Genomic DNA, 25067 nt, shown 5'->3' with positions numbered 1-25067 from the left:
CGCAGACAGGCACGCTATAATGTGTTAATCTTGCTGAAAGTGCAAATGTTCCCCTTTGCCCAAGAGCGGCTCTTTTCTTGTTCCTGGTGCAATGGCCTCAAATGCAGGCAGTGGTTGCAGTCTGCAAAATCGGGAGCTTCCACCCCAAACCTACTGCAATAAATGCATTAACCTGGTAATTATTTTCTGCAGACCCAGGGGCTGGTAGGTTACTGGGAGGGGGGCTCAGTGCTCAGTTTCTTGGTCACTTCTCAGCAGATTGTGATTTATGCAGCAGTCTGGCTCTCCCGAAAGGTCTCCCAAGGGCCGGTGTGGCCTGTGGCACTGCCCTCGGCCTTGCGGGAGTCTTGCAGGGCTTTACTCTCATTTTCTGGTTTCTGCTCAGAGCAGAAGGGAGAAGCGGGGGGGCTCCTAGAGGGCTGGTCGATAGGGATAGAGAGGCTGAGTTTGACTCCCCCATTCCAGGGGTGGTTTGGGTTTTTTAATGGCTTTGAGGTTTTTTAGGACATGCCCCTTCAATCACATTAGGTCACTAATTTGGCTGTTACCATAATCTGTTGGCTCGCACAGGGCGCTGCAAGGCTGCGCGGCTGGAGGCACGGGCAGGCCCGGGCAGGCGCGAGCGGCGGCGTGGGAGGAAAAGGTGTCCGTGAGTAACCGCTGCCCTGGCCCCGCGGGTGCCCGGCCAAGCTCTCCCCTGCCCAGGCCCCTTCCTAAAATTGGTCTCCGTTGCAGGTCCTGCCGCTTCGGGGCTGTAAAGCGAAGTGGAGCCCGGAGCTCTGCGGCAGCTGCTGAGGCCTCCCGCTGCCCCCGGGGCGGCTTGCAGGGCCCAGAAGGGTAAGAAAAACCACCCATTTAAAAAAAATTTCTAGTTAAACTTGGGTTTGGTGTCTTGCTAGGCTCGTTCTTAGAAAAAGAGCATATTTCACTTTATCCAGGGTGTTTATTTCAAGCAGAAAAGTTGAGTCTTTGCCAGCAAAGTCGTGACGGGGGGTGGACTGGGGCTGGGCAGTGCATGCTCGTGGGCCCGTCCACAGCCGCGCTGTGCCGGTAGCTGCTCCCTGCGGCCTTTCTTCAGCCGCGTGGCACTTAAAATCATCAAAGAGCCCCAAGGGGAGGCTTTGCTGTCCCCTTCTGGGGCATCCCTAGCTGCTGTGCCTTCCTGCTTAAAAAAAAAACCCCAAAAAACCAAACCAGCCCCCTTGAATACATAAGGCAGCAGCCGCCGGAGTTCAGGTGCCCCACAAACGCTGGGTATTAAGAAGGGGGGAGGTGGGTGGAGGATGGGGGTGGGGGGTGCAGGCCTGGGGCTGTAGCTAGCACCCCCCTTGGCAGCTAGAACTCTTGCACCCCTCCTTTTGCAGAAACATCCTCCCTTTGCAAACACCCCCGTTTGCAGCTAAAGCCTTTGCAAACACTGCCCTTTGCAGCTAAAACCTTTGCACCCCCCTTTGCAGCCACCACCCCTCTCTTTGCACCCTTCCTTTCCATGCCCCTCTTTGCGGCTGGAGCCTTTGCACCCCGCCCTTCGCACGTGCCCCCTTTTGCACCCCGCCCTTCGCACGTGCCCCCTTTTGCACCCCGCCCTTTGCACACCACCCCCTGCTTTGCACGTAACATCCCCCCCCTTTGCGACCACCTTTGCACCCCGTCTTTGCAGCACGCGCCCCCCCCCTTTGCACACGCCCCCGCCCGTTGCAGGCGCAGCCGCGGCGCGCACCGTTCCCGCCCGCCGTTCCCGCCCGCTGCCGCCAGGGGCCGCGGCGGTGCCTCGCGCGGGAGGGGAGAGGCGGCGCCCGGCGGCGCTGAGGAGCGCTAAGATGGCGGCTGCGCGGTGGCTCGGCGCGGCTGCGGCGCTGGGCGGCCGGTAGGTGACCGCGGGGCTCCGCCGGCTGCTCGCGGCCCACGGGCGGACAGGAGCGCGCCCGGCGCTGCCCCGCGGGGCCCCTCCTCGCCCCTTCCCCGCGCGCTACCTCACGGCGCTGCGGCCGCGTCACCCTCCCCTCGTCCTTCCCCTTTCCCTCTCCGCGGCAGCAGCGCGGCGAAGGGCGAAGTTGTTTCTCCCTCGCTGCAGGCGGGCGGGGAAGGATTATTTCTTCCCCGCCGTGTTAGAGCTGGGCAGCGAGGCGTTAATCCCCCCCGCCTGAGAGGCCGTTCCCCGGCGGGGCGCACCCCGGTGCGCGGCTGAGGGGCGGTTACCCCGCGGGGGCTCAGGAGCACGCAGGGAGGGTGGCTCCCCGCCGTGTGCGCCCGGGGCCGGGCGGAGAGGGGTTGTGTCCCCCCTGCGTGTGCTTGGGGACGTGTAGTGAGGGGAAATCCCCCTCCGACATGCGATAAAGACCGTGTAGTGAGGGGAAATTGCACCCTACATGTGCGTAGGGCCGTGTAGTGAGGGGAAATCCCCCCCCACATGCGATAAGGGCCATGTAGGGAGGGTTAATTTCCCCCTACATGCAACAAGGACCATGTAGTGAGGGGAAATTTTGCCTCACATGTGGTAGGGGTCATGTATTGAGAGGAAATTCTTCCATATATGTGTTTAGGACCATGTAGTGAGGCTTAATTCCCCCCCAGCACGTGATAAGGACCATATAGTGAGGGTAATCCCCCCCACAGGTGCTTAGGACCATACAGTGAGGGGTAGTTGGTCCCCTACATATGTGCAATGAAGAAAAATTAACCCCTTTCTCTATGCTAAGTGTTATGCGATAAGGAGTAATTCTCCTCTGCATGTGCCAAGGATGATGCAACGAGAGGTATTTCCACACACACACATACACTTGCTAAGGACCATGCAGTGGGGGGTTATCCCCCCACATGTGCAATGAAGGGAAATACACCTCCTACCTATACTAAGGATCATGCAGTGAGGGGTAATTCCCCCCCCCCCAGTTATAAATTAGGAATTTACACATAAAAATAAGCATTTGTATGTTGTTGGCTGTGTGTACAGTTACGGAGAAGAGATGTGCAAGCACCTAGTCAAAGTTTTGAAAGTTAGGCCCCTGATTCATCACTCTGATTTCCTTGATTTCTCTCATGGTTTGCTTTTTCCTTCTGCTTTCCCCACTGCGGGCTTTGTCTCAGCAGATGATATTTTGATGATGATCCTATTTTGACTGCTGGTGTGGTTTATATGACCGGTTTGGACCAGAACTTTTAATTTTAACTTGCCTGTTTTCATTCTGAGGGTCTTGTTCTCCCATGCCGAGAACAAATATGTAAACTGGAATATATCCAATTTACTTATTTGTGAAAGGGAAGAAATATAGGCATAGGGGTGGACAATGGTGACGTAGAGTTTAGTAAGTATAGCTAATAGAGTTTTTGTCTCTTATCCAAACATTGTCTTGTTAGCTTTTCTCTTAGAAGAATTGTTTGTGTAAGGGCAGCCATTGCATTACCTGTTTAGCCAGTCTAATATCTTTGAAAAATCTTATATAGAAGAGTCTTATATTTGTCCAGCTAAACTGCTGGAGTATGGGAGTAAATGCTGGCGTTTGTTTAGCCACAGGTGTTTGGGGTTGGAGTCACCTCAGCTGTCTGCGATCTTCTAAAAATGAGGCATCTAGTCCAAGCTAGATTTTTAGGTTCTTGCTACAGTCAAAGGGAAGACAAAGAGGCACCTCTGGGGTATTTATCCTCTTCTGTTACACGTATATAATGTGATTTGCCTTCCTTTAGTAACTGCGAAGGAGCCTATAGTAAGTTTTAGGTGTTTAAAAGTGGGACAGTTAAGTCTAATTTGTTAGGAAATCTGAGAGAAAGTGCTGAACATCTGTTCTACTGCTGCTGCGAAGGTGGAGTCTAGGGGAAAAAGTAAGGGGACATACTGTAATCTAACCTGTAAAGTTTGCTACATTACCTGATAGGATGAAGGTAGGTGAGTGTCTTACTGAGTTCTGGGGATACAAGGAGGATGTGAAATTCTCCTTCTCTGGGGTACTGAAGAAGTACAAACTCCTAATTTGGAAATTGTTATTAAAATTGTGATTTCTCTCTAGGTTTTGTCATACGATGTTAAAAGACCATAATTTGATAACTAAACAGTCTTTCCACCAGCTTGTACAAAAGAAACCATTTCTCCCATTTGTGGTATCCCGTAATACAGGTAAATACAGGTTAAAAATAAGTGAAAATAAGTAATGAATGCATTGTGCCATTTTTTTATTTTGTGGTAGTAATGAAAGTATATTTTTTCTGAAATCTGAGTTTGGTAGAATTTTCTGGATGTTTTTTAATGGGGTACAAGCACATACCACATAGTTTGGAGGGAAGACCCGGATTGCTCACTTTGTACTTTATTATGTATGCTTTTTCTATATCATTCAGCTTCCAAGACTCGTAAGGAGCTTTGCTGGTGCAAAACATACTATTTGGGCTTTGTTGCACTTTTTAATTTAAATTCTATCTTGGTGTAAATGCATCCTTTATGAAAGACCTGCTGTTACCCTCTGTGCTGCTTCAGCTGCTGAGCTCAGCGAGGTTAACTTTGCTGACCATCCAGAGTATAATCTTGCAAGCATGAACATAGAGGCTTTCGTTTTTAGTGCTGTGATGTTATCTTTTTTAAATTTTTCTCCTCGTGAATATGTTCCCACGTACGTATCTAGTTATTTATGGGAACAGAACTTCAAACTTTTTGTTTTAATTCTAAGTTGTGTCATGTATTTTAGTGCTGGGGATATTCAGGCTTGAGGTAAATCTTGCTTTTTCCATTTTGCCCCAATTCCTTTCTATTTGACTACAGTTTTAATAAGGTAACTTAAACGGAAACCATTTAGTATTTGCAATCTAAGCTAACATACGCTAATATGAAAAGTATTACAATGATCAAATTTGGGCTTAACAATAAGGAAACTAATAGAATTGCTGCTAAGGTGTATTTTTTGTCTGTGCGTTGTGATTCAAATCCGTTTTACTAGTAAGATAACCCCTGCCCTCGCAGCTTGTTAGCCTGTGCAGTTAATTTGTTCATAACTATGATATGCAGACTCGACCTGACATTTTTACTTCAGGTTGAAGACATCTCCTGTAGAAAATGAAAAATGTGTGTGAGGCAGCCAGAGACGTTCAGACTCTCACTTAGAATACTGTCTCCGTTAAGTAGAAAAATGATGCACAATAGCAAAGGTAGTCCTTTCAGTAGCACACTGTCAAAGGATACATTCCCCATTAATATTATCTGCAATAGTAACTTGACAATAACCTGAAAAAGCAAAGGCTGAGATTTGGTTTATTGTGTCTGCTTGTACAGTTTTTCCTAAGGCAGTATACTCAGCAAACACCCCCCCCCAAACTATGAAACTTGTGCTGCAGAAAATCATTCTGCTTTTGCAACTGCTCTAGAGTGCTGTAGCAAAAGAAAGAGTTAAAAAGATAATCTGCAGGTGCTGTTGCATGGGATTAGTCACAAATGGAAATCTTATTTAAATGAGTCTGCTCAGGCAGCAGTTTCTTCTTAATTTTGATTTCAGAGGAGTCCAGTCCTATCTGGTCCAGCACTATGGTTTTTCATTTCAAATTTAATCACGTAGTTAGACAGGTCTACTGTGAAAGCTTTAGTCATCCAAGCATTTTACCTGCTTTTGCAAATGTCCTTCTAAAGTCTGCTTCTGTTTGATATCTTCATCTTACTCGAGTAGATTATAGAATGGAATAATAACCAAGTACATATGGTGTTCCTTAGAGAATTGAAAGAAACAATATAGATGTTGTGTGTAAATACAGCTCCCTACCAGCTACTGAATAATAAATTCTAACTGGGTTATTCACATTTGTACAAAGAACTGCAGTTTGGTTGTTGGAAAAGCCTAGTCTTAGGAAGATGGATTTTCCACTGCGGAAGACATTCAGTTTACACCATCCAAATCGTAGGTTATTTGCAATTTACGTTGTTACACTGGATATGATTTTCTGTGCTGCGTTGATCTGGAAGGTGTGTTCTTCTTCCATCCCTGTGGATAAAGCTAAGTAGTTGCTTGTTGAATCAGGACTACACTTTTCATGTTAAAGCATAAATGTTTCTATGCTGTCTTTTTTTCTTTAAGCAAGTAGCGTGTGCGTACTTTGCCATAGTGTGTGTTCGAGTTAAATGGGTTGTTACCATGACAGACACCTGCAGTAACAATTTGGCAATTTATAAATAGCCTGATTTGTCATCTACTACTAGAGAGTCATTATCAAAATGGCAGTTCAGGAAATGAAAATGTCAGCTTTTTTTGTTGTTTTAAATCCCTCTGTATCATACGTATCTGAAGTTAATGTAAGCTTGTTTCTCAGGTGTGATTTATTTATAAATATTAGTTTCTGGGGATTTTTGTTTTTAAAATGCATTTTTTGTTTGCTGAATGTACTGTACTACTTTGAGAAGAACAAATGTCATTGCCTATTTCGTGGCCTGATTAGGTATGCAGGGAAAGTAGTGACTAGAAAGAAAAACAGGAGAAGGGGGACTGTCTGGAACTGATGTTTACCTTCAGTGGGATATCAGATGTCCTCTGTGGACATGTCCACAGGAAAATATGCTATTGAAAGTACTCCATTAAATGTATAGTTTTCATTTTTATTCAAGACCAACCTTTTTCTTTTAACACTCCTTTAAAAAAAAGATCCTCCCCCTGCCGGTAACTTCAGTAAATAATAAAACGCAATCAACATTATCTTTTAAACATCTTTACTAGTGACATACAAATAATTTTACTTCAAATTGCTGATTAGGTTCAGTTTCTAGAGGAGAGATGATATCGGTTGAGCTGTGAATTCCAATAAAATGGTTGGAGTAGCTGTAGAAAACTATATAAACTTTTGAAAAGTGGGACAGATTCTCTGTTTACAGTGATGTCTTACCCCATGAAAGTGTTACAAACAGGGTGTGGTTGGCTGTAACTGTTACTATGTATGTTTTTGATAATTCTGGAAGAGTAAAAAAAAAATCATAAATCATGGGTATCTTCAAGAGAGGGTTACTAAAACTGGCTCTGTGTGTCCTTTAATGCTATGAAGAGTAAGTGATAATGCTGGAGGAGGGACCTCACAACATTTGAGGATCATAAAATAAAAAAAACCTGAAGACAACAGAGAAATGAAGGTTGCAAATCTTGGCCTTTGAGTAGGAGGCTTTTTATTTAATAAAAGTTAGTAAGAGAAGCAAACACAAGGTTACATTTATCTGCTTGTTCCTTATAAGATAAAGCGACTGTGTTTATCGGTCTTCATGTTAGTTGAGATGCTTTCATAGAACGCATTGAATCATGTTTTGGAAGTAGCATTACACAGACTGTTCTTTGTTTTTCACAGCACAGTGGTCATTAATAGTCTTGACTGGCTAAATAGGCAGGATCTTTGAATTTCTTCTCTTAAGCTGCTTCTGCCTGATTACATTAACTTTCTTTTTTTTAATTTCCAGTAAGATGCATGTTTATTCAAACCCAGGACACACCAAATCCAAATAGTTTAAAGTTTATTCCAGGAAAAGAGGTGCTGGAGTCAAGGACTATGGAATTTTCCTCACCAGCTGCAGCGTTTTGCTCACCTTTAGCAAGGTATTATTAAACTTGTCATAATTTGTTTGGGGGACTTGCATGTGGTGTGTGTCTACAACTGATGTTTTAAACGTAGCTGAGTGTTCGTGAACAGATGGGCTGGATTTCGGTTTTTCATGTTGCTTTACTCATGCATAAAATTGAAGCTGGAAAGATTATTGTTACCAAAGTAATCATGCTGTGTTTCCGTACTACCTGTGTCAATATTGTGGAAGAATGCCTCATGATCTAGTTCATGCAATAAAGTCCAGTGAGCTTGAAGATATATGCTGCATAATTGGTGAGACCTCTTGCCCTGATTTTGTAAAACCTTTCCCATCAGAAGGCTCCTACTTTGAGCAGTTGCTTGGAAATCATACAGCTTTTCAGAGTTAGGAAATGGGCAACATAGGGAACTAAATAGTCACAAATGTTACACGTTTAAAATGAGTAGCTTGCTTTATTTGGCAAATGTTGATGTTAACCGGCACTTCGGAGCCAATGGATTTTTCCTTTGAAGAGAGTTTATGATGTTTCAGATGTTGAAAAAACATTGGCCTGTTTTGGCCTGCTTTTTCAGGTTTGATCTATAACAGGTCTTGGGTTTTGCAACTCTCAATACCAAAATACATAACCTGGAGTAAGAATCACTATGCAAATAATCTATTTATATCATCTTGGAGTAAAAGGGGTTTGGAGCACTATCACAAGTCTCTCTGGAAATCCTTGGAAGCACCTATTTTTGCATTTTTGTTACTGCTTTCACATTAGCCTCTGAAAATAAGTTTCATCTCTTATGTGGGTGGAAAGGCTTTGGTTGGAGAGTGAGATCCGGAAATGCTGTAATAAGTTACCTCCAGAGATCCTAGTTTAAGTCATCTTTGTGTACGTCGAAAGAACTGCGTGCAAGTGGAAGCTATTCCATGTGACGCTCTCCAGGAAGTATAGGGTTATCAACCACACAGCCGTAACGTTTCCAAAGCGCTCTGGCTGAATTGTTTGAGAGCAAACAGCACCTTTATGAGCAAAGCTCTGTGACTTCAAGGTAACAAATGCAATGTGAAAGGTTTTCCAGGACATGAAAATATGTTGTCAGACTGCTGAAACAGTAGGATCTGATTATGCCAAAGTACGTTAGGTTGCAGAAAGCTGTCAGAAAGTGGCATTATGTTGTCAGATATCTGCAAGTAGACTTTTTCCTCAAAGGTGATGTATATGCTAACATGCGTACCATGGCAAGAACGCTTTGATTATGTGTGTTGTGTGGGTTAATGGAAGACAATTATATGACTAATATATATTGTTAAACCTCAGATTACAGTTTTTGTAATTAGAGTGCTCATTTACCTTCAAATAGAAAATGCATTTTCCAAATAAAAGTGTTTCATTGGTCTTAGTTTAGTGCATTCGTATAATTTCATTGTTTAGTTAACCTGAAAATGCAGTTGGTTTAAAACACACAATAGGCTTATAACTATTTCCTATGTGGAAATTCTTTCAAATGGATATTGTGAAATCTCTTCTGGCATTTTTTCATCACACATACCTTTGTGGTGATATTTCTGATTCCTGTATTCATCTTTCTTGGTCTTTCACTGCTTCAGGAGAATATCTTTTTTTCATCTCTATAAACTAAAGAAAATATGTTCCTTTCTTTCCAGAAATAATCATTACAGTCTTTTGCTGGATTTAACTCTGAGTTCTATAATTTTGCCTTCAAAAAAAGATCTGGAGAGAGACTAGCTCTTTTGCTTATCTTTTGGAAAAGTTGTGTAAGATATATTCAATTTTACTTCCTATACGGCTTCACAGCAGGATCTCCTGGCTCTTAGTGAAACTGAGGAGGTACTATACTGCAGGTAAATTAACTGCCAGTCTCTCTTAGTGGTTCTGTTTTTAGAGGCGCTAATTTTTGTCTAGAAATATGTTCTAGAACTTTTTTCTGGGATGGATTAAATAAATCTTCTTAGGAGTTTGGCTGAAGCGTGCGCTTTGTTTTGTTTTAGACAGTTATTCCGAATTGAAGGAGTTAAAAGTGTCTTCTTTGGGCCAGACTTCATCACAATCACAAAGGTAAGCAGAACAGTGATTCAAATAGGCTAAAATACGAACTGTGATTCAGCTACGTAATAAATGGTTGTAGAGAAGATCCATTCAGACTCTTCTTGGAGATGCATGGTGCAAGTATTAGAGGCATGGTCACAAGGTGGTATTAAGGGAAATTCCAGTAACATAATAGGGGGGGGAAAAATCACAGTGAGTGGATAAGCGCTGGAACAGGTTGCCCAGACCAGTTGTAGATTATCTGCTCTTGCAAATGGTTAGTGCTTGACTCGATGATACCTTGAGCAACCTGCTCAACTTGGAAGTTGGCTTGGCTTTGAACAGGGAGTTGGACTAGATGGCTTCCAGAGATCTCTCCTAGGTTAAATTATTTAGTGATTGGGATCAAGTACCTTGTAGGCAGTGTTGTGTTTATCTAAGGTGTGGAGTTCATATCAGCAGAAGTCAGGCTTTGCATAGTAGTCACGCAGTTACATTTTTATTGTATGGAGACCATAGGGCGATTCAGTGAATGATACTTTGGCCCAGAATCAAAGGGAACCAAACTCAGAATTGAGTCTCTGAAACAGTTTGGCAAAAGTGTGTGTCAAATAATGTATTTAGGAAACTTTATTTTTCAACATCAGTTGTTAGTGGCTGGGGTGGTTTTTTTTTTTTTAGGTTTTTTTATAGCATTTGGCTTGCAAACAAGGAAACCTTTCTATTGACTATTTTAAATTGAGTCTTACTAAGCATTTTTGACCGAGCCACACTTCACAAAACTATGCAATAAAATTCATGCATCAAACATGAGTGCCCATTACGATATTTTTAACATAAGAAGGATCCCAGTGTAATTTAATATTATTGAGAAGCAGATGCTCTGTTTTTATTCATTTTTCTTCTGATTTTCATAGGAGAGTGAAGACCTTGATTGGAACTTGCTGAAACCGGACATTTATGCGACTATAATGGATTTCTTTGCCTCTGGTTTACCTATAGTTACTGAAGAGGCACCTAGGATAGATACAGGTAAATTGAACTTTTCAGGAAGAGGCCAGTATCTTCCTCTGGTTTTCATCCTTACCGTACCCAGAAGGTCGCACATCTGTACCTCAGAAAAGCATGCAAGAGAATTTAAAGTGAAAGCTGCTAAAATTAACTCAGGAAGGAAATTGCAGAATGCGTATGTTGTAGTGGAAGAAAAAATGGACTGTCCAAAACAGTTGCTTAACCACGAATATAAAGCCTGCTTCTTATGTAACATAGTATGAGGTCTGTATCTTCACAGGAGCTATGCTGAATTATGTTTTTTGGCAGTGTGGACCATGTTCTCTGGTCATACTTTTATTGTGTGTGTGTTTTTGTTTTGTTTTGGTTTGGTTTTGTTTTTTTGCAAGTATAGAGTTTCCTTTTACAAAGCTGTTGAACATTGCTTCACATCCCTGCCCCCCTTTTTTTAATGGGCCCCTACAAAGGGTTCCATTTCCCCTCTTAAATCAAAAAAGAGTGTCCAGGCTTAATGCCCACATATTAATGATGGGTTTGTGGTCTTACGTGAACAAGAAATGTTAAGTCATCTACGTGTGTTAAGATATGCAGATAAGAGTAAAGAAATAGCTTAAGATGGCTGCAGGACTTTCTAGAAAGCCTGTCTGCAGTGACAGTGAAAAGTAACATAGAAATATTTAAGGCTATATATTTTGGTTCCAGTGAAAAGACATTTTAAAAAATGTGAGATGCTTAAAAGACTTCAGGGACATAATTAAAAGTAAAAGCTATTTTTTTTTCTCAAGAGTCCTGAGAAAGCTATCATCTTCAGTTGCAAACTTCTTTAAAGTTTTTTGTGATACTACTAATTGCCATTTTTTCAGGTTCTTAATAAAGCGTGGGTCTGTGTTTCTTTTCCAAACTGTCATAGAAAGTATTGAGACTAGCTTACAGTTTAACTCAAGGGGAGTTTTTTGCCCTGTATTTTTTCATTTGCACCTTACCTGTTTGTGCAGTTTTTCTTTCCCCAGTGTTTTAAGGAACATTGTGATTATTTAATTCCTCTCTGCTCTATCATGTATGGATTTCCTTTTAATATTCATGTAGATTTTACTTTATTTGGGGGAAAAAAACTTTTTAAAAATAAATCTACAAGGCAAACACTGGACTTGAAATTATATACCGAATGGCTAAAAACAGACCCATTGATAATTTCTTCCTCCCAGAGGAAAAAATACCGATGAGCTAGTCATTCAGTTGGCTATTCAAGAAACTGATGGGGATTGTGACATTCTAGTAAACTGGAATCTGTCACTTTTTGCCCAATGCACGTTAGTATTTTTCTGAAGGGTTATGCAGTGGAGCCCTTCATGTTTCACCGTATGTGGGTGAGTCCAAGGACGCTTGGGTTGGGTTGCTAAAACATTCCTTTTGAGGACCCTTTCCTAACCCAGGCATCCTTATTGAATGTTAGTTGTTGCTTTTATTTTTCCTATGCTGCTTTTCCCATCAGAAAAGGTTGCACTACCGTTGTCTGTTAAGGCCTTTGTCTGTTATTTGAGGAGAACTGTGGACTAACGTTGTTTCGTGTTGGTGAAAGTCTGTGATGTAAATATGGGTAATTCAGATGAAGATGTTTACTCTGAATTAGACTTTTGCCTTTTGGTTTCAGTCATCTCAGCGATGTTTATACTATTTCATACTGCCATTATGGATATAGTGTTAGCAACCATAATGAAACTCCTCCTGTATTCTGATCCCCCCCCCCCTTTTTCTTTTCCCCCAAAGCACCATCAGAAGATGATGATGAAGTTGTATTGATGATTAAAGAACTGCTGGACACAAGAATAAGGTAAACCAGGAACATTGCTAGATGAAATGAGTTAGCCTTGTGTTTTGGAATGATTTGGAGAACAGTGCATTTTTTTCCTAGTTGTTTGTGATTTCACAGTTCAGTATCTAGCGTGGGGGTATAAAATGCAAAACCAGCCAGAGCTGTGAATACTGTTTCCTCCAATTGAAAATTTTCTATCTAGTTTTCCTGTTTAAACAAACTATGTGCTGAACAGAGTCCCTATTGCTGAGTGTTTTTAGAGTACTGCAGGATCTTACCATCCATAGTTTATTTAAACAGGCCCCTTGGATTTAACCTGGTTATTACTAGATATCGAAAACAACAGAAATAATCTTTGGTTTTATGGCAGCCTCTTTCTTTTTTCTCTGTTTTGTTCATCTCTGTCCTCATTATACTTGTCCTTCCGAGTATTTCAGGCAACGTAGGTTATACTCTGAAGGAAGATACACTAGTAGGTTTCCCTGGGTGTCTGAGCTTAGTGGATTTTGTCCATACACTCTCATGCAGTTTCATCTGTATTTTAACACAGCTTGAATTTAGAATCTTGTGTTTACTAGTGAAGTCTTGAGAGTGGCTAGTGGATCGTTTTGTTTACCTGAAGTATATTTTTATGTTCATTAATTGCCTCCCAAAGTGAACTGAAAGCAGTAAGAAACGTTACATTCTGGATGCAGTGAAAAATGCCTGATGTCTTTTTCAAGTTGTCTTATATCTGATGGCACCTTTTTCCCCAGTTCACAAATTATAGTAACCAGAAACTTGTACATGGGTCAAAATCATGGAATTCATTTTCATTTTTCCAGAAGATGCAATGGATTTGGACTTTTTTATATTTCATAATTTCAGAAATTTTAAAAGGTCGGTTGTCTCAGAGCTGACACATGGCACTAGTTAGTTTGCCTCAAAGGAAAGAGGGAAAAAGGCAGAAAAAAGTTGAAACATTTTCCTAAAGCGTATTGAAGTATGTACTAAGCATTGAAACATTTTACCCAAATATAATATTATACAAAATCATGATAGAAAGTAGCATTCAGTAAGCCCTGCTCTTGCTGGGTATGTGGTCACTTAAAATCCTTATGGTATGTTAGTCTTAGATTTCCCTGTGGCCTTTCTTAAAACCCACAGAATTTCTGTTAAAGTTACTGGTTCCCTCCCACCACCTTTTTTTTTTTTTTTTTTTTTTTTCCCCCTGGACCAAGAAGCTGTTGATGAGAATACTAGCAGCAGTGTATTTTACTTCATTATACAGCAGGACAGTTTGCAGAAGTTATATATAAACTGGTGGTGCATACAGAACATTTATTGTTTAGTCGATGAAAAATATGGGCAAAAAAGTCAGAAGGTGCAGGGTCGGAGGAATGGAGATCTGAAAGGTACTGTAGCGTGTTAAAATCTTATTTTTAAATAAAAAATGAATTTTTAGTCCTGTATTACATCTGTTGGCTTTCTGGAATGGAGGTAATTTGCTACAGTGAGTTGTTAATAAATGTGTTGGATTTGTAGATTATTCTGTTAAGAGTGTAGTTCTCAAAAGAGTTATTTTGGAAATTAGTATAAAGAGCTTCTGTTGGAGTAACTTGATGGTTTTAGCTTGGTCTGGAAAAATGTTGCTATGGGGATGCAGTTAAAATGCTGGGTATTTGTTGGTCACAAAAGGAGTCCAGGCTGCAGAAATGCTAGTAGTATTGGGATATGATCTTAAGTGATGCTGGTTTCTTCATCAGTTAACAGGATTGGGCTTTTAAATATTTGGAGCTTTTTTTCTCCCTTGCATAAACAAGGGTCAACTATGTATTCATTTATGGAAGCACGCAGGGACTCTTTATCACCGTTCCTAGTCATGTAACAGATGCACATGCATCATGTGGTAGGATGTGCACCTATTACACGATGGTAGACACCTGGATTTTGGTGCAAAACTGAGGTATGCGTCATCACATGAAGACTGGGGAGGACCTCAAGGCAGATCAGGATTACTCTGCAGGCTGAATCCAACCCCTGCTCTAAGGTGCTCACCCTTCTCCCTAGAATTTAGATATTCATTCATGTATTACTGCATTCAGTCTACGGTAAGTTGCAGTATAGAGGGTGGAGATTTAGAAAGTAACATTTTCCTGTCCTGCAGTGTTCTCAAATTTCTTGCTTAATATGCTATAGAAAGACAGTAGCCATGAATGTGAGAGAGGCTACCGAAATATGAATTGTTGGAAATCTGAAGCAGGTGGTAGTAGAGAGAGAGGGCTTTAGTCACTAGAGCTTGCCAGTTCTTTGGGTATATTAAATAGAACTCTTTTAAAGATTTCTAGAATGAAATGTATTTCAGCCATACTTATGTTACATTGGGTACTGTGTTCCTTCAGGCCAACAGTGCAAGAAGATGGAGGTGATGTTATTTTTAAAGGCTTTGAAGATGGGATAGTGCAGCTGAAGTTGCAGGGTTCGTGCACCAGCTGTCCCAGTTCCATCATAACCCTGAAGAACGGAATACAGAACATGCTGCAGTTCTACATCCCTGAAGTGGAAGGCGTGGAACAGGTGGGCTGATACGAGATAGGAGAAAGTGGTTTTCTTTTGAGTTGAAAAAAAGGTCCCTTTCCATCATACACAGGTTGTTGGTTTAAGATGTGAGATAGGAGAAAGTGGTTTTCTTTTGAGTTGAAAAAAAGGTCCCTTTCCATCATACACAGGTTGTTGGTTTAAACAGAAGTACAGCATGCATAGATGCAGTTTTTTCAAGCCAGAAGATGCTGTATATTTTTATTCAAAACGATGTGGGGCAGTGTGAAGAGTACTGTCGTGCTCAACTTAGAAAATTTTCTGGTACTGCACAGTTTATTTAATAATATGTTCTCTGTCTTTTTAATTTACTGGAAAAAGGAGATTTCCATGAAGCCTTGAACACTTTGAAGATGTCTCTATTTCCTTCAAAGTCCTCCTTGGAAATTGATACCCAGTACAGTTCTGGGATTATAAATTGAGTGTGAAGAGAACTAAGTGGTGAATTAAGATAGGCTGGAGTATCTGGATTATAAACTGAGGACAATGTGCATTTTCCTAGACTGATCTAGCTATTAAAACCTATGTGTACGTGAAACTGAACAAAGCCCTCCCTCCCCACCCTCTTGTTTACAGCTATCTGGTTGCCCGCCCCGCCAAGCAATTGCTTTAAGTCTAAACTTGATTTAAAAAATACTCTTGTAGCATACCTCAGGAAAATTGCTATACCCCCCCCCTTTTTTTTCTTTACATAGTTTCAAAAGCACTGTTTATTTCTAGTCTCAAAAACAGTACTGTTTGTATTTTGATCTGGGATTACTTCACAAGAAGCTGTTCTGCGTTTGTCAGTGGAAGCTAGCTTTGTGTTTTGGGGACTCCGTGGTAATAAAGGACAAGTTTTTGTCCGCTAACATGTGGATTTTTTTGTTCTGTCAATAAAAATAGGATACACTGTAGTGATTGTTCTGTTGGCTTTTGTAGTAAATTGACCAGCCTGCTGTTGTGTCAGCCACCGCTCCTCATGGCATTTTTGGTTTTAAGTTCCTTACTGTTTTCTTGTGTCCATTGTTACTGAGTGACGTAAGATAACTGCTTCTCTCCTTGAGTCCCGCAAGGATTAAGCACCTCATAATGTTAGGGTTGATGTAATAAATTCTGTATGTAATCCTATGGGGGGCCTAGAGTTTAAACTGCTTACTTAAGCTACTTCTGGATTTTGTTTTCAGGTTGTTGACGATGATGATGACGTGGAGAAAGAAGCAAATTCTACTTGAGCTAGCACTATCTGTGGCCAAATAAGTATTTACCTCTTGCTGTATGTAAATCAGCCATGTGCTGAGAAACAACCAAATTTGCCTTTCTCTTCAGAAAACATTTTCACTTTCTCCTGTGAAAATGTCTCCTCAGTTTAAGCAGTTTGTCCACTAATTTATTAAATCTCCCGCACTCAGTAAAGAATCCTTTCGGTCTGTTTGTAACTACTTTGCGCTGTGCTTTAAGAAACAAATGGCAGGCATTTAAAAATGGTGATGTATGTCTCCGTTGTTCTGTCATACAAAAATTCAAGAATAAAAAAGGAGGGGAACAGAAGTAACTTTTCTTGACTACTTTTTATGCAACAGAAGTATTAAGTATTTTTTTCCAAACCTCTTTATGGGGCTTGCAGGAGTATCTGCCCTTCTTCTGGAAATGGGAGATGCAGGAATGTTAATTTTATGCAGCCTTTTGTTAAAGGTTTTGGTTGCTGTCAGTTTTGTGTGGAAAATAACAGACAACTTCAACTGTTTATTTTAGAGGATGCAATATTGGCAGTATTTGTGGAAGTTACCTACCCTACTTGCTCCCTAACACTGCACAGACAATAGCAACAGAAACAAAAAATGTGAGTTATTATAAAAGTTCTGTCTTTTTTTAATAAACGTTAGAAGATGATCCTTATCAGCTTTAGTAACTAGAGAAACTAATTAGCTTATTGAGAAGTAAAATTGTTTAGCCCCCATTAGTGGTCTGTTTAAACTTGCAAAAGAGGATTTCTCAACATAATATGCCGACATCAAGATGAATGTGCAATGCTTAAGGGCACAAATTACATCTGCAGTACAGCAAAGCAAATTAATGTGTTTACCTATGCCGTATCCTGTTTGCTCCTTCTACGGTGCCAAAGAGCGCAGCTTATGTGTAACTTGGCTGCCCTGGCTGAGGGAAGACGTGGCAGAGTAGAACACGCTCCAGTTTTAGGGACTATAGGAAGGGAAATATTTATTGTTCTGAAATTGAAATACGTAAGTTGGACTTTTCAAGCACTTCTGTTTATTTCTGTGCGTGTAGGACTTAATTTCTTCCTGGTGCCTAGCTTTAGCAGATGGCTTGGCTGACGGGGATACTATTTCTTCTTTGTGCTGTGACAGTCGAGCTGTGTTTGCGGTCATTATTTGGCTTATGGTTATAGCAGTAATCCCCGTTGCAAGGATTTGACAGCCTCCTGTATGTTCCCTTCTTTTCCTCCTTGCCAGTATAATTCCACTGAGTCCCTAAACTGGATCAGTTAAGTCAGCGGAGAGTCTTTCCTGTAGTATGCAGATCAGCATGTGGTAAGCATAAACTTTGTATTACTTGTTAGGAATTTGAGAATGAATATGTTAGCAAAGCAGTTCTTCTGCTTTCTTGTAAAAGTAATAGCCTAATGTCATTTAAATTACCCGGTTAGGATTTTGAGTTTGAAATTACCATGTTTTCTTCACCTTCTTACAAAATACACAGTGCCTAATCTTAGAGGTATATCAGTGACAAAAATACCCTTGAGGTAGATTGATACTATTCAAAAGACAGCTTGTGCAAATGCTATCGCTGCATTCTTGTTCATCAGTAAGCCTCAGAATGGCTAGTAGTATTAATGGTTTCTCAAAATCAGAGCTTTTTAGGCCTAATTTGACAATTCAGTGCACTGTATATGCCCATACTTAAACAGCAAAATAGCTTTTTATTGTGTTGAATAAAATGTGTGTCTTATGATGTGGTCTTTGTTCCTTAATTAAGCAGTACTAATTTCTTTCAGGTACAGTAAGGATCCAGTTCTGCTGTTGTGTTTGTACTTCCAGTCTTGTTTTTAATGGGGTTTTGGTTAGTACAAATAGGACCAAATTCAGCCTGCGTGCACTGAGGCTGAAGATGAAGTGTCTTGTGATCTTGAGGTTGAAAAGATTCCATGTCTAACACGTATTTCCTCCATGAGCTTGCCCAAGTTCCTCAAGCTCTGTCTTGGAAAGAGAAGCACATAACACGTTCCACCTTCTTGTACCTGTTTGGTCCCATTACAAAGTTAGCTCTTTAGGGCAGCTTTTGTCTGTGTCGGTACAGTATATAGCAGTGGGGGAACTCTCTACCTCTGCATAAACTAAAGCCAAGAGAGGAGTTAACTGCCACTTCATACACCGAGTCGATAAAAACAGCTCCCATGTGGCAGCCATTGTGTTCAGTAATGCTGCAGTGGTTGGGCACCATTTTTCCAACGAGTGCTGACCCAACAAGTTTACTGTCTTAAAAAGATCTGTTATTCACAGCATTAACAGTCACCACAGACTCTAACATTATGACAGCCCAAAGAGGTGAAATCATCAGAGCAAATCTTCAGAAGCTTCTGTTTGAACCTTCAGAGCTCTGTATGGAAAAGCTTAGTTCTTGGACAGAAACCCTGTTAGTTAGAGGGTGCTGTTCCCCCACCCTGGCCCCCTTCCCAAGACCCCAAAACTTTGCACATTTCAGTGTCCCCTGTGACAGTACGGTATGTGATGTTCTTGGAGCTCTTCTTTTAAAGAGGGCTCTTCGGTTAAATGGTTGACAAGCCGTGCTGTACCGTAACATTCAGGTCAGCACAGTTTTTTGACTGTTATAATTTCAAAAATTGCAGTTAAGTATTGCATTTAAAATAATACTGATTGCAAAAAATGATTCTGTTGTAACAAAAGTACCTTTTTCTTTCTTTTTTTTGCTGTGCCATAGATAAGTGCAGAATGATTGTCTGCCATTTGGCCATTTTTATTTGCACCAGTTTCAAATATAGAAAACATGCCCTATCCATTTATGTTTCCTAAGCTATTCTAGTGCTCTCTTTTATAGGAACAGTTGATTACAGCAATCTAAATTCTTGTCATCTTAAAACTGTTTACAGGTGGAGACGTGCATTTTTGTCAGGATGTGACTCATTCCATGCTTCTAGGAGAAATTAGCCTGTTTGTCTATAAGGCAGTCATCTGGTAGTGCTGTATTGCATGATAGAAGCAATCGACATCGACAGCGTTTGGTGACAGGATTTATGGAGCAGGTACTTTCAGCACAGCTGCAGGGGGAAATAGCTCAGATTACATGATTTTAACACTCAAAATGTGTTCTGTTGGGGATCACAAAACACTTTTTTTCTAGGAGATAATAGTTTGCAGTCTATCTAAAATTCAGGATTTCTAGCCAAAACTTCTATTTCAAGTGAAGTAACTTTAGGCTAGGGGAGGAGGAGGTGGGTTTTTTCCTAACCATGACCCATACTGCTAGTTTAAAAAGTTCACGTATGTGAGACAATTTGGGAAACTGTTTTCACATTTCTCCCTTTGGTAATAAGTTACACATCTTCATCAGCAAGAACTATTAATGTTAGTCAAGCCATGTATTGCATATGCAGCAAGCCTTGGAATAAAGTAACGGGTTTTCTTGGGGATAAATTTTGGCTTTTATCGGGGAGGGGGAATATATAGGAACTTCAAGAAAAAGGACATGGAGCTAAGTTTCTGTTACGTGTAAAAATTGTAGAAGATTTGCACCAGGACTGATACATAAGGATGGATGATTTAGTCCCAACTTGAGGTGTTTGTTTTTATAACATTATCAGATATCACATAGGTCTGAGTGGTAAGGTGCTTCTGACTTGTACTGTTAAAATGGGTTAGTAGCTTGTGCTGTTACAAGGTATTCAGCTTTCTAATTAAAGCTGTGAAAGTGGACTCCTCTGTAACCACAATTGAGGAAAAATCAGATTTTAAAGCCAGCCCTCCTCCATCTTCAGAAATGAGGGAAAATAAAGCACTGAGCAGCTTCATTTTGTATTAATAATATACAAAATTAAATCATAGGGAATGTGTTCATCACCCTAGGCTATTACTGATGTCTTTGGTGAACAAACAACACACAAGCAGCTATGCGTGCTGGCTATTTACTTTTAATGTTTCTTAGATCAGTGACCTTTTTGCTTTTGTTCCTTTCTGGACAGATTCTTCTCGCAGCAAGGCTGAGTTCAAAATCTGCCACTGTTCTGTTCTGTGTTGTTTTTTTTTTTTTAATACTAACATTTTTGTTTTTTGTTTGCCTGTGGGCTTTGTATGGAAATACTGCTTTATTGACATCTTAGTGTTCAGCTAAAGTTAAGCGAATGGCTTTTTTCTTTATTTCTTTATTTCTTTTTTTTTTTAAGGAAGGGCTTTGTAGCTCTTTTGTGGCTTTAGGCTGCTAATCATTTTTCAAACAATACTTAATCATGGTATTAATGTAAACATTGTAACTTAGATACCAGGCTGAATGAACAAGTCTATCAATCCTTTGTGAGCTACGCCAGACCTTGTTCGCTTTGCAGATTCATCTTAATGGCTCCTTTATCTTTCTTGTGAGCAAGTGCCGTCACGGAGCGGTGAGAAGGCAGTACCGGAGGTTAGGGCACACGGATTCGGTTCCTGGGGCTGGCAGGGGGCCGGGAGTTACCCCTCTGCCCCTGACGGCGCTGCTTGTTCACTACCTGAGCTCGGAGAAGCCGCTGAGCTCGGAGGAGACCGTATTTTGTCACCTCTAAAAGCTGACGGCCGGGGGATGCATCGCCAGCGGGGCCCCGCGGCGGCGTGCGAGCCCCCCTGCCGGCCCGGCCCGGCCCGCGCGGCGCCGCCTCGCCCCGCTGCCTGCGCCGGAGGCCGCCGGACCCGGCCCCCGCCGCCGCCGCCGTCACCACCGCCCGCGGGCGGCCGCGGCTGCGGCTGCCACGTCCCGGGGGCCGGGCCGGGGGCGGGGCGGCGGCGGCGCCCAATGGCGGCGCGGGCGGCGGGCCTGCGCCCTGGGCCCCCGGCGCGGGGGGCGGCACGGCGCGGCGCGGCGCGGCCCCGGCGCGCAGAGGCAGCGCGGCCGCGGACGGGGGCGCAGCATGTGCGGTAAGGGCCGGCGGCGCCGGGCCGCGCGGGGGGCGGCGGGCGGCGGCGGCCCCTCGGCCCGGCGCTGGGCCGGGCGGCTGCGCGCCGCGCGGGGAGGCGGCTGCCGGGGCGCCGCGCCTCGCCCCGGCGGTGACACGGCGGGGCCCGTCCCCGTTGCGGGGACATGTCACCGTGTGGCGCGCGCTGCGCGTCCGCCCTCCCGGCGGGGACGCCTCTCGGCAGCTCGACCCCAAAGGGCTTATTTTGCGCGGAACCGCGTGAATGTCGCCCGGGTGTACACAAGGCCATCTCCTTCCAGCTGCGTGAAGGACGGCCGTAGCCGAAACACCGGGTTTCCTAGGTGTAGCAGCCTTCTGGGCGCCCGATGATGTCAGTGGGTTTGGACTCGGTGGCAGGCTGTGCTGGGGATGATACTGTTCCTGTTTCGGTGGTGCTGTGCAGGTTTATAGGCTGTAATGTTCAAAGACGTGGAAGTGCCACAGGAGCCCACGCCCCGGTGAATGTCCGTAAGATGTACGTTATGTGAAGGGGACACAGGTTTCAGTGGGAGCGTTTTCAAATGCGCTTCTGGTCTTGTCAAAATAGTCACTCCCCCTCTGAGGTGAAAAGTGTGGTTTATTACTTTTCTCTAATCATTACAACTTCTCGTGGGGCTGCTCTTAAAGTGATGGAAGTTTGTACCACGTAGGATGTGAGGTGAACCGGGAAACTGTTCTAAACGTGGCTTAGGAGTGTCCATTGCAGGGTTTTGCATCAGCTCTTCTCAATCTGTTTATAAACCCGTGTAACTTTCCTGCGTTGAACACATGCCATGAGTGAATTAGAGCACGAACCAATGAGGCTTGTCTCCAAAGTCACTGAGGTGCTTCTCGCAGTCTTCTGTGCGGTCCTGTGTGCCTTATCAGAACAGTTGTTCTACCTCGTCTTTTGGACACAGGAATAAAAAATACCCTTCTGTTCCTGCTTCGTGTTGTGTCACGTTGGCTGCATGTTTGTTTTTCTGCTGAAATTTGTGTGGTGGTTTTCTGTTGGGTATTTTTATTTTTCCTTCCAAGTTTCCTCCCTCTTTTTCCTGTATTTTTGTGTTTAAAGCTAGAGGTGATACTCTAATCAAAATTTTACATCAGAATGTTTTATATATTTAATTTGTGAGTTGCCATTTCTTTCAGTGTTTTTGTAAGGTTGAACCAGAGTGAGATAGTATCACCTTCAGACTGTCAACTCTGTGGAGCACTCTGAAGAAACAACCAGAAATACATATTTCAGCTGCCATTTCACACTATGTTAATTTGTGTTAAAAGTAGAAAGTGGAACAAAGCTAAGAATAGAAGGGATAATTATTATTATAAATAGCTTGCTGTGAGAATACTTGCTGCGAGGGATACTTTCGGTGCATTGTGCTTGCCTACCTTGAAGTCCAGCCTTTGAAACGGGTAATATTAACATTCTGCTCTTCATCTTTTTAACTATGATAAACATTGATAATTCTGCGGGTAGTTACTTAGTTGTATTCAAAATTTGTTTACCTGCAAACACATTTTTTCCCCATTTTATACATTTCAGTGTATGTGAAACTCTTCTTGGATATGGAAATATTGATTAAACAGTAAGAAAAGCATCAAGGATTGTTCACTGTTGTTGACTCTTCATCTTGTTCTAGGAGCCAGAGGTATTTCCTGTACTTAAAAATGAAAAGAGCATAGCATTAATTGAATGTGTTTCTCTTAGGGTATGAAGGAAAATAAGCATTGGAAATTGAAGAGCTTCTGAATGCAGAAATTATGTATCTGAAGACAGTTAAGTTTCTGTAGGAAGTGGGAGGAGAACTGGAGTCTGAGGGTACTAGCACATGCACTCTTGTGACTTGAGGTTAAGCACGGTTGGCAGAAGCTAAGGTATACAGCCTCCTCTGCTGCTGCCATTCGCAGTCCAGCTGATGAGCTGAAGACCGAGTTGGCAGCGCTTTAGGTTCACGTTATGAAATGTTAATTGCAGTGGCAGTTTTTGTGCTTTCTTCCATACAGCAGCAGTAGACTGCAGCAGAGGAACAAGGTGAACAAACTGTAAGTAGTCCTGCGAATATCGTAAAAAGGCCGAACTCGCTCGTAGGTGCTCTGACTGCTGAGTTCCTTATACAAATCTTAATTTTCTCTCTCAACTGAAGTGACAGGAGTCTGTGTCTCGGAGCAGAGGGCACCCGGTTCCATTGCTGCGGCCTCCACGAGGTCCCAGGAGCTGTCTTACACAGAGCAGTGAGCGACAACGGCCTGGTTGGTTGTAGGAGTCATCAGACAGCTAAGTCAGGATGTACGGTGTTGCCTAGTAGGTGTACAGCCTGTGCTCAGATTTTTATCCAGTTCAACTCAGGTGGAAAGACAGGTATGAGGATGAGTTTAAAAAAAAAGTGACAACTGTTGCTATTATGGAAGTTGACCCTATGACAGCTTCAGGATTATTACCCGTGCAGTGTTTTCAGTGCGCTGATAATCTTCACGTTCAGGTTTATGTGCAGGTGACCCTGTACAAGCACATCAGATCACAGGATTTCACCACTTGACAGGAAGAGTAATGCAGCCTTTAAGTTTAGTTGCTTGACGTTTAGTGTAAATGGCAGACATGATCTTTTTGTTTGTTTTTAATTGATTTTGTGCTTGGTGCGTATTAAAAACTTGCAGTTTAAAGACCTGAGCAAGTATAAGTTGGACATGCTTTGGTCTGAATGTACCAAACCAGTTCAGTCTCATCCTTGAAATAGTTTGGAAAACAGGTTTTTCAAGGTAGCCAGGCTCGATAGACTGTTCTGTAAATAATAAACCCGTCATACGCTGTGACTGTTTTAAGACAAACAACAGAAAAGGGTCTTAAGACTTGGGTCTCGTATTATTAGTGATTACTGAAGATGAAAATGGGCTAATTGAAGACCTGTGTTTCAAGGTTTAGGGTTGTCTGTACATCACTGGAGATTTTTTTGCCCCAAGAAAAACAACATTTATTCCTGTAAAGTATAAAACAGTGAGTTTTGCCCAAAATGAGCCCTAGAACTGATGCACTGGTTATTTACCCTAGACAGGAGAAATCTTGCCATTTTACCTGAAGAGAGAGGTATGTGCATCGGCGGTAAAGGAAGCCTCCAGTGGGCAAACGTGGTTCTTCACTGAGTGGATGTTTTTGTGCTTTGCTTTTTTTCCAGTGGGGACTTGATGAATTGTACCTAAACTCTGCTATGCACAACTAGTAGACACAATAATGATAGTCTGCTTGTTTCTGACCTTGTGCTCATCCAGAGTGTGCAGAAGTAGCGTTCTTTCTGTGCACAGTGGTTCACACAGCGTGCCCCCTCACCGGACTGCCGGGAACAAACAACAGGAACCCACTCCGGCGGGACGTTGAACATCTCCATTTTAGGGAAGGTGTCCACACCGTCCAGTTCTGAGACTTCGTTCTGCGCTACTGTTAGCGTCTCCGTTGGACTTGGCGTTAGTGCTTAGTTTCTCCCTCGCTGTAATTTGAAGAAAAAGGTCCCGATCTGTAACATATTCTATGTACGTGTTATTTAGTAGCTTACATTTAATTTATTGAAGAACTGAGGCCTAATAGTCACCACCAGGACAAAGGATTCTTCGGAATTGCCAAGTGGATGTACTGATAACATCGTCTGTTGAAATTATTTTAACAGTGCATGGTGTGGTATAAACGTACTTATAAATCTGAAGTAAACGTAGCTGAAGGCTTTTCTGCTTATGTGGGAAAACGATTAGGAAAAACTATTCCTCAGTAACTTCATGACTTCAGTATATTGGGGAAGGTAATTTATTCTTATCTGGAAGTGGTGATTCATTTCATTTTCCTATGAAATTACCATGAAGTAAGGATTCATGAGAACAAAAAGAATACAGGAAAATTAAGTTCCCAGAAAAAGAATTTTGGTGACAATTGACAATAGCAATAATTAATCTGTATTTGGCAAAAATGCTATTCTGT

At 42.2% G+C, this 25067-nt stretch overlaps 2 protein-coding genes across 4 annotated transcripts in view; both read left to right on the top strand.

Annotated features, from left to right (window-relative positions):
• Nucleotides 1-1714: 1714 nt before the first annotated feature.
• Nucleotides 1715-17916, top strand: NFU1 (NFU1 iron-sulfur cluster scaffold). Of its 2 annotated transcripts, none has more exons than XR_010385190.1 (8): nucleotides 1715-1867; nucleotides 4005-4111; nucleotides 7409-7544; nucleotides 9530-9596; nucleotides 10484-10598; nucleotides 12345-12408; nucleotides 14772-15019; nucleotides 15099-15863. XR_010385190.1 is itself a non-coding variant. In XM_064497918.1 (8 exons), the coding sequence occupies exons 1-8, from the start codon at nucleotides 1821-1823 to the stop codon at nucleotides 16179-16181; spliced, it is 759 nt and encodes a 252-aa protein (XP_064353988.1). In that variant the 5' UTR covers nucleotides 1715-1820; the 3' UTR covers nucleotides 16182-17916. The 2 variants fall into 2 exon arrangements, 1 of the variants encoding a protein (XP_064353988.1); XM_064497918.1 differs by lacking the exon at nucleotides 15099-15863 and adding an exon at nucleotides 16134-17916 and having other exon boundaries at nucleotides 14772-14946.
• Nucleotides 17917-20947: 3031 nt separating this feature from the next.
• The window catches only part of GFPT1 (glutamine--fructose-6-phosphate transaminase 1), a 37051-nt gene continuing 32931 nt past the window's right edge, over nucleotides 20948-25067 (top strand). For both annotated transcript variants that reach the window (XM_064497917.1, XM_064497916.1), the window contains exon 1: nucleotides 20948-21086. In XM_064497917.1, coding sequence (XP_064353987.1) covers nucleotides 21080-21086 — 7 coding nt within the window. In that variant the 5' untranslated portion in view covers nucleotides 20948-21079. The remainder of the gene's footprint in view (nucleotides 21087-25067) is intronic.

The sequence above is a fragment of the Dromaius novaehollandiae genome, chromosome 26, assembly GCF_036370855.1.
Source record: "Dromaius novaehollandiae isolate bDroNov1 chromosome 26, bDroNov1.hap1, whole genome shotgun sequence".
Classification (NCBI taxonomy): domain Eukaryota; kingdom Metazoa; phylum Chordata; class Aves; order Casuariiformes; family Dromaiidae; genus Dromaius; species Dromaius novaehollandiae.
This window is presented reverse-complemented; position numbering and strand designations above follow the sequence as displayed.

Excerpts from the sequence above, each read along its gene's own strand:
- NFU1 (XM_064497918.1), top strand. The coding sequence starts at position 1,821 with ATGGCGGCTGCGCGGTGGCTCGGCGCGGCTGCGGCGCTGGGCGGCCG. Across the intron at positions 7,545-9,529 it reads TTTTGCTCACCTTTAGCAAG|ACAGTTATTCCGAATTGAAG; the intron begins GTATTATTAAAC and ends GTTTTGTTTTAG. Across the intron at positions 12,409-14,771 it reads CTGCTGGACACAAGAATAAG|GCCAACAGTGCAAGAAGATG; the intron begins GTAAACCAGGAA and ends GTGTTCCTTCAG.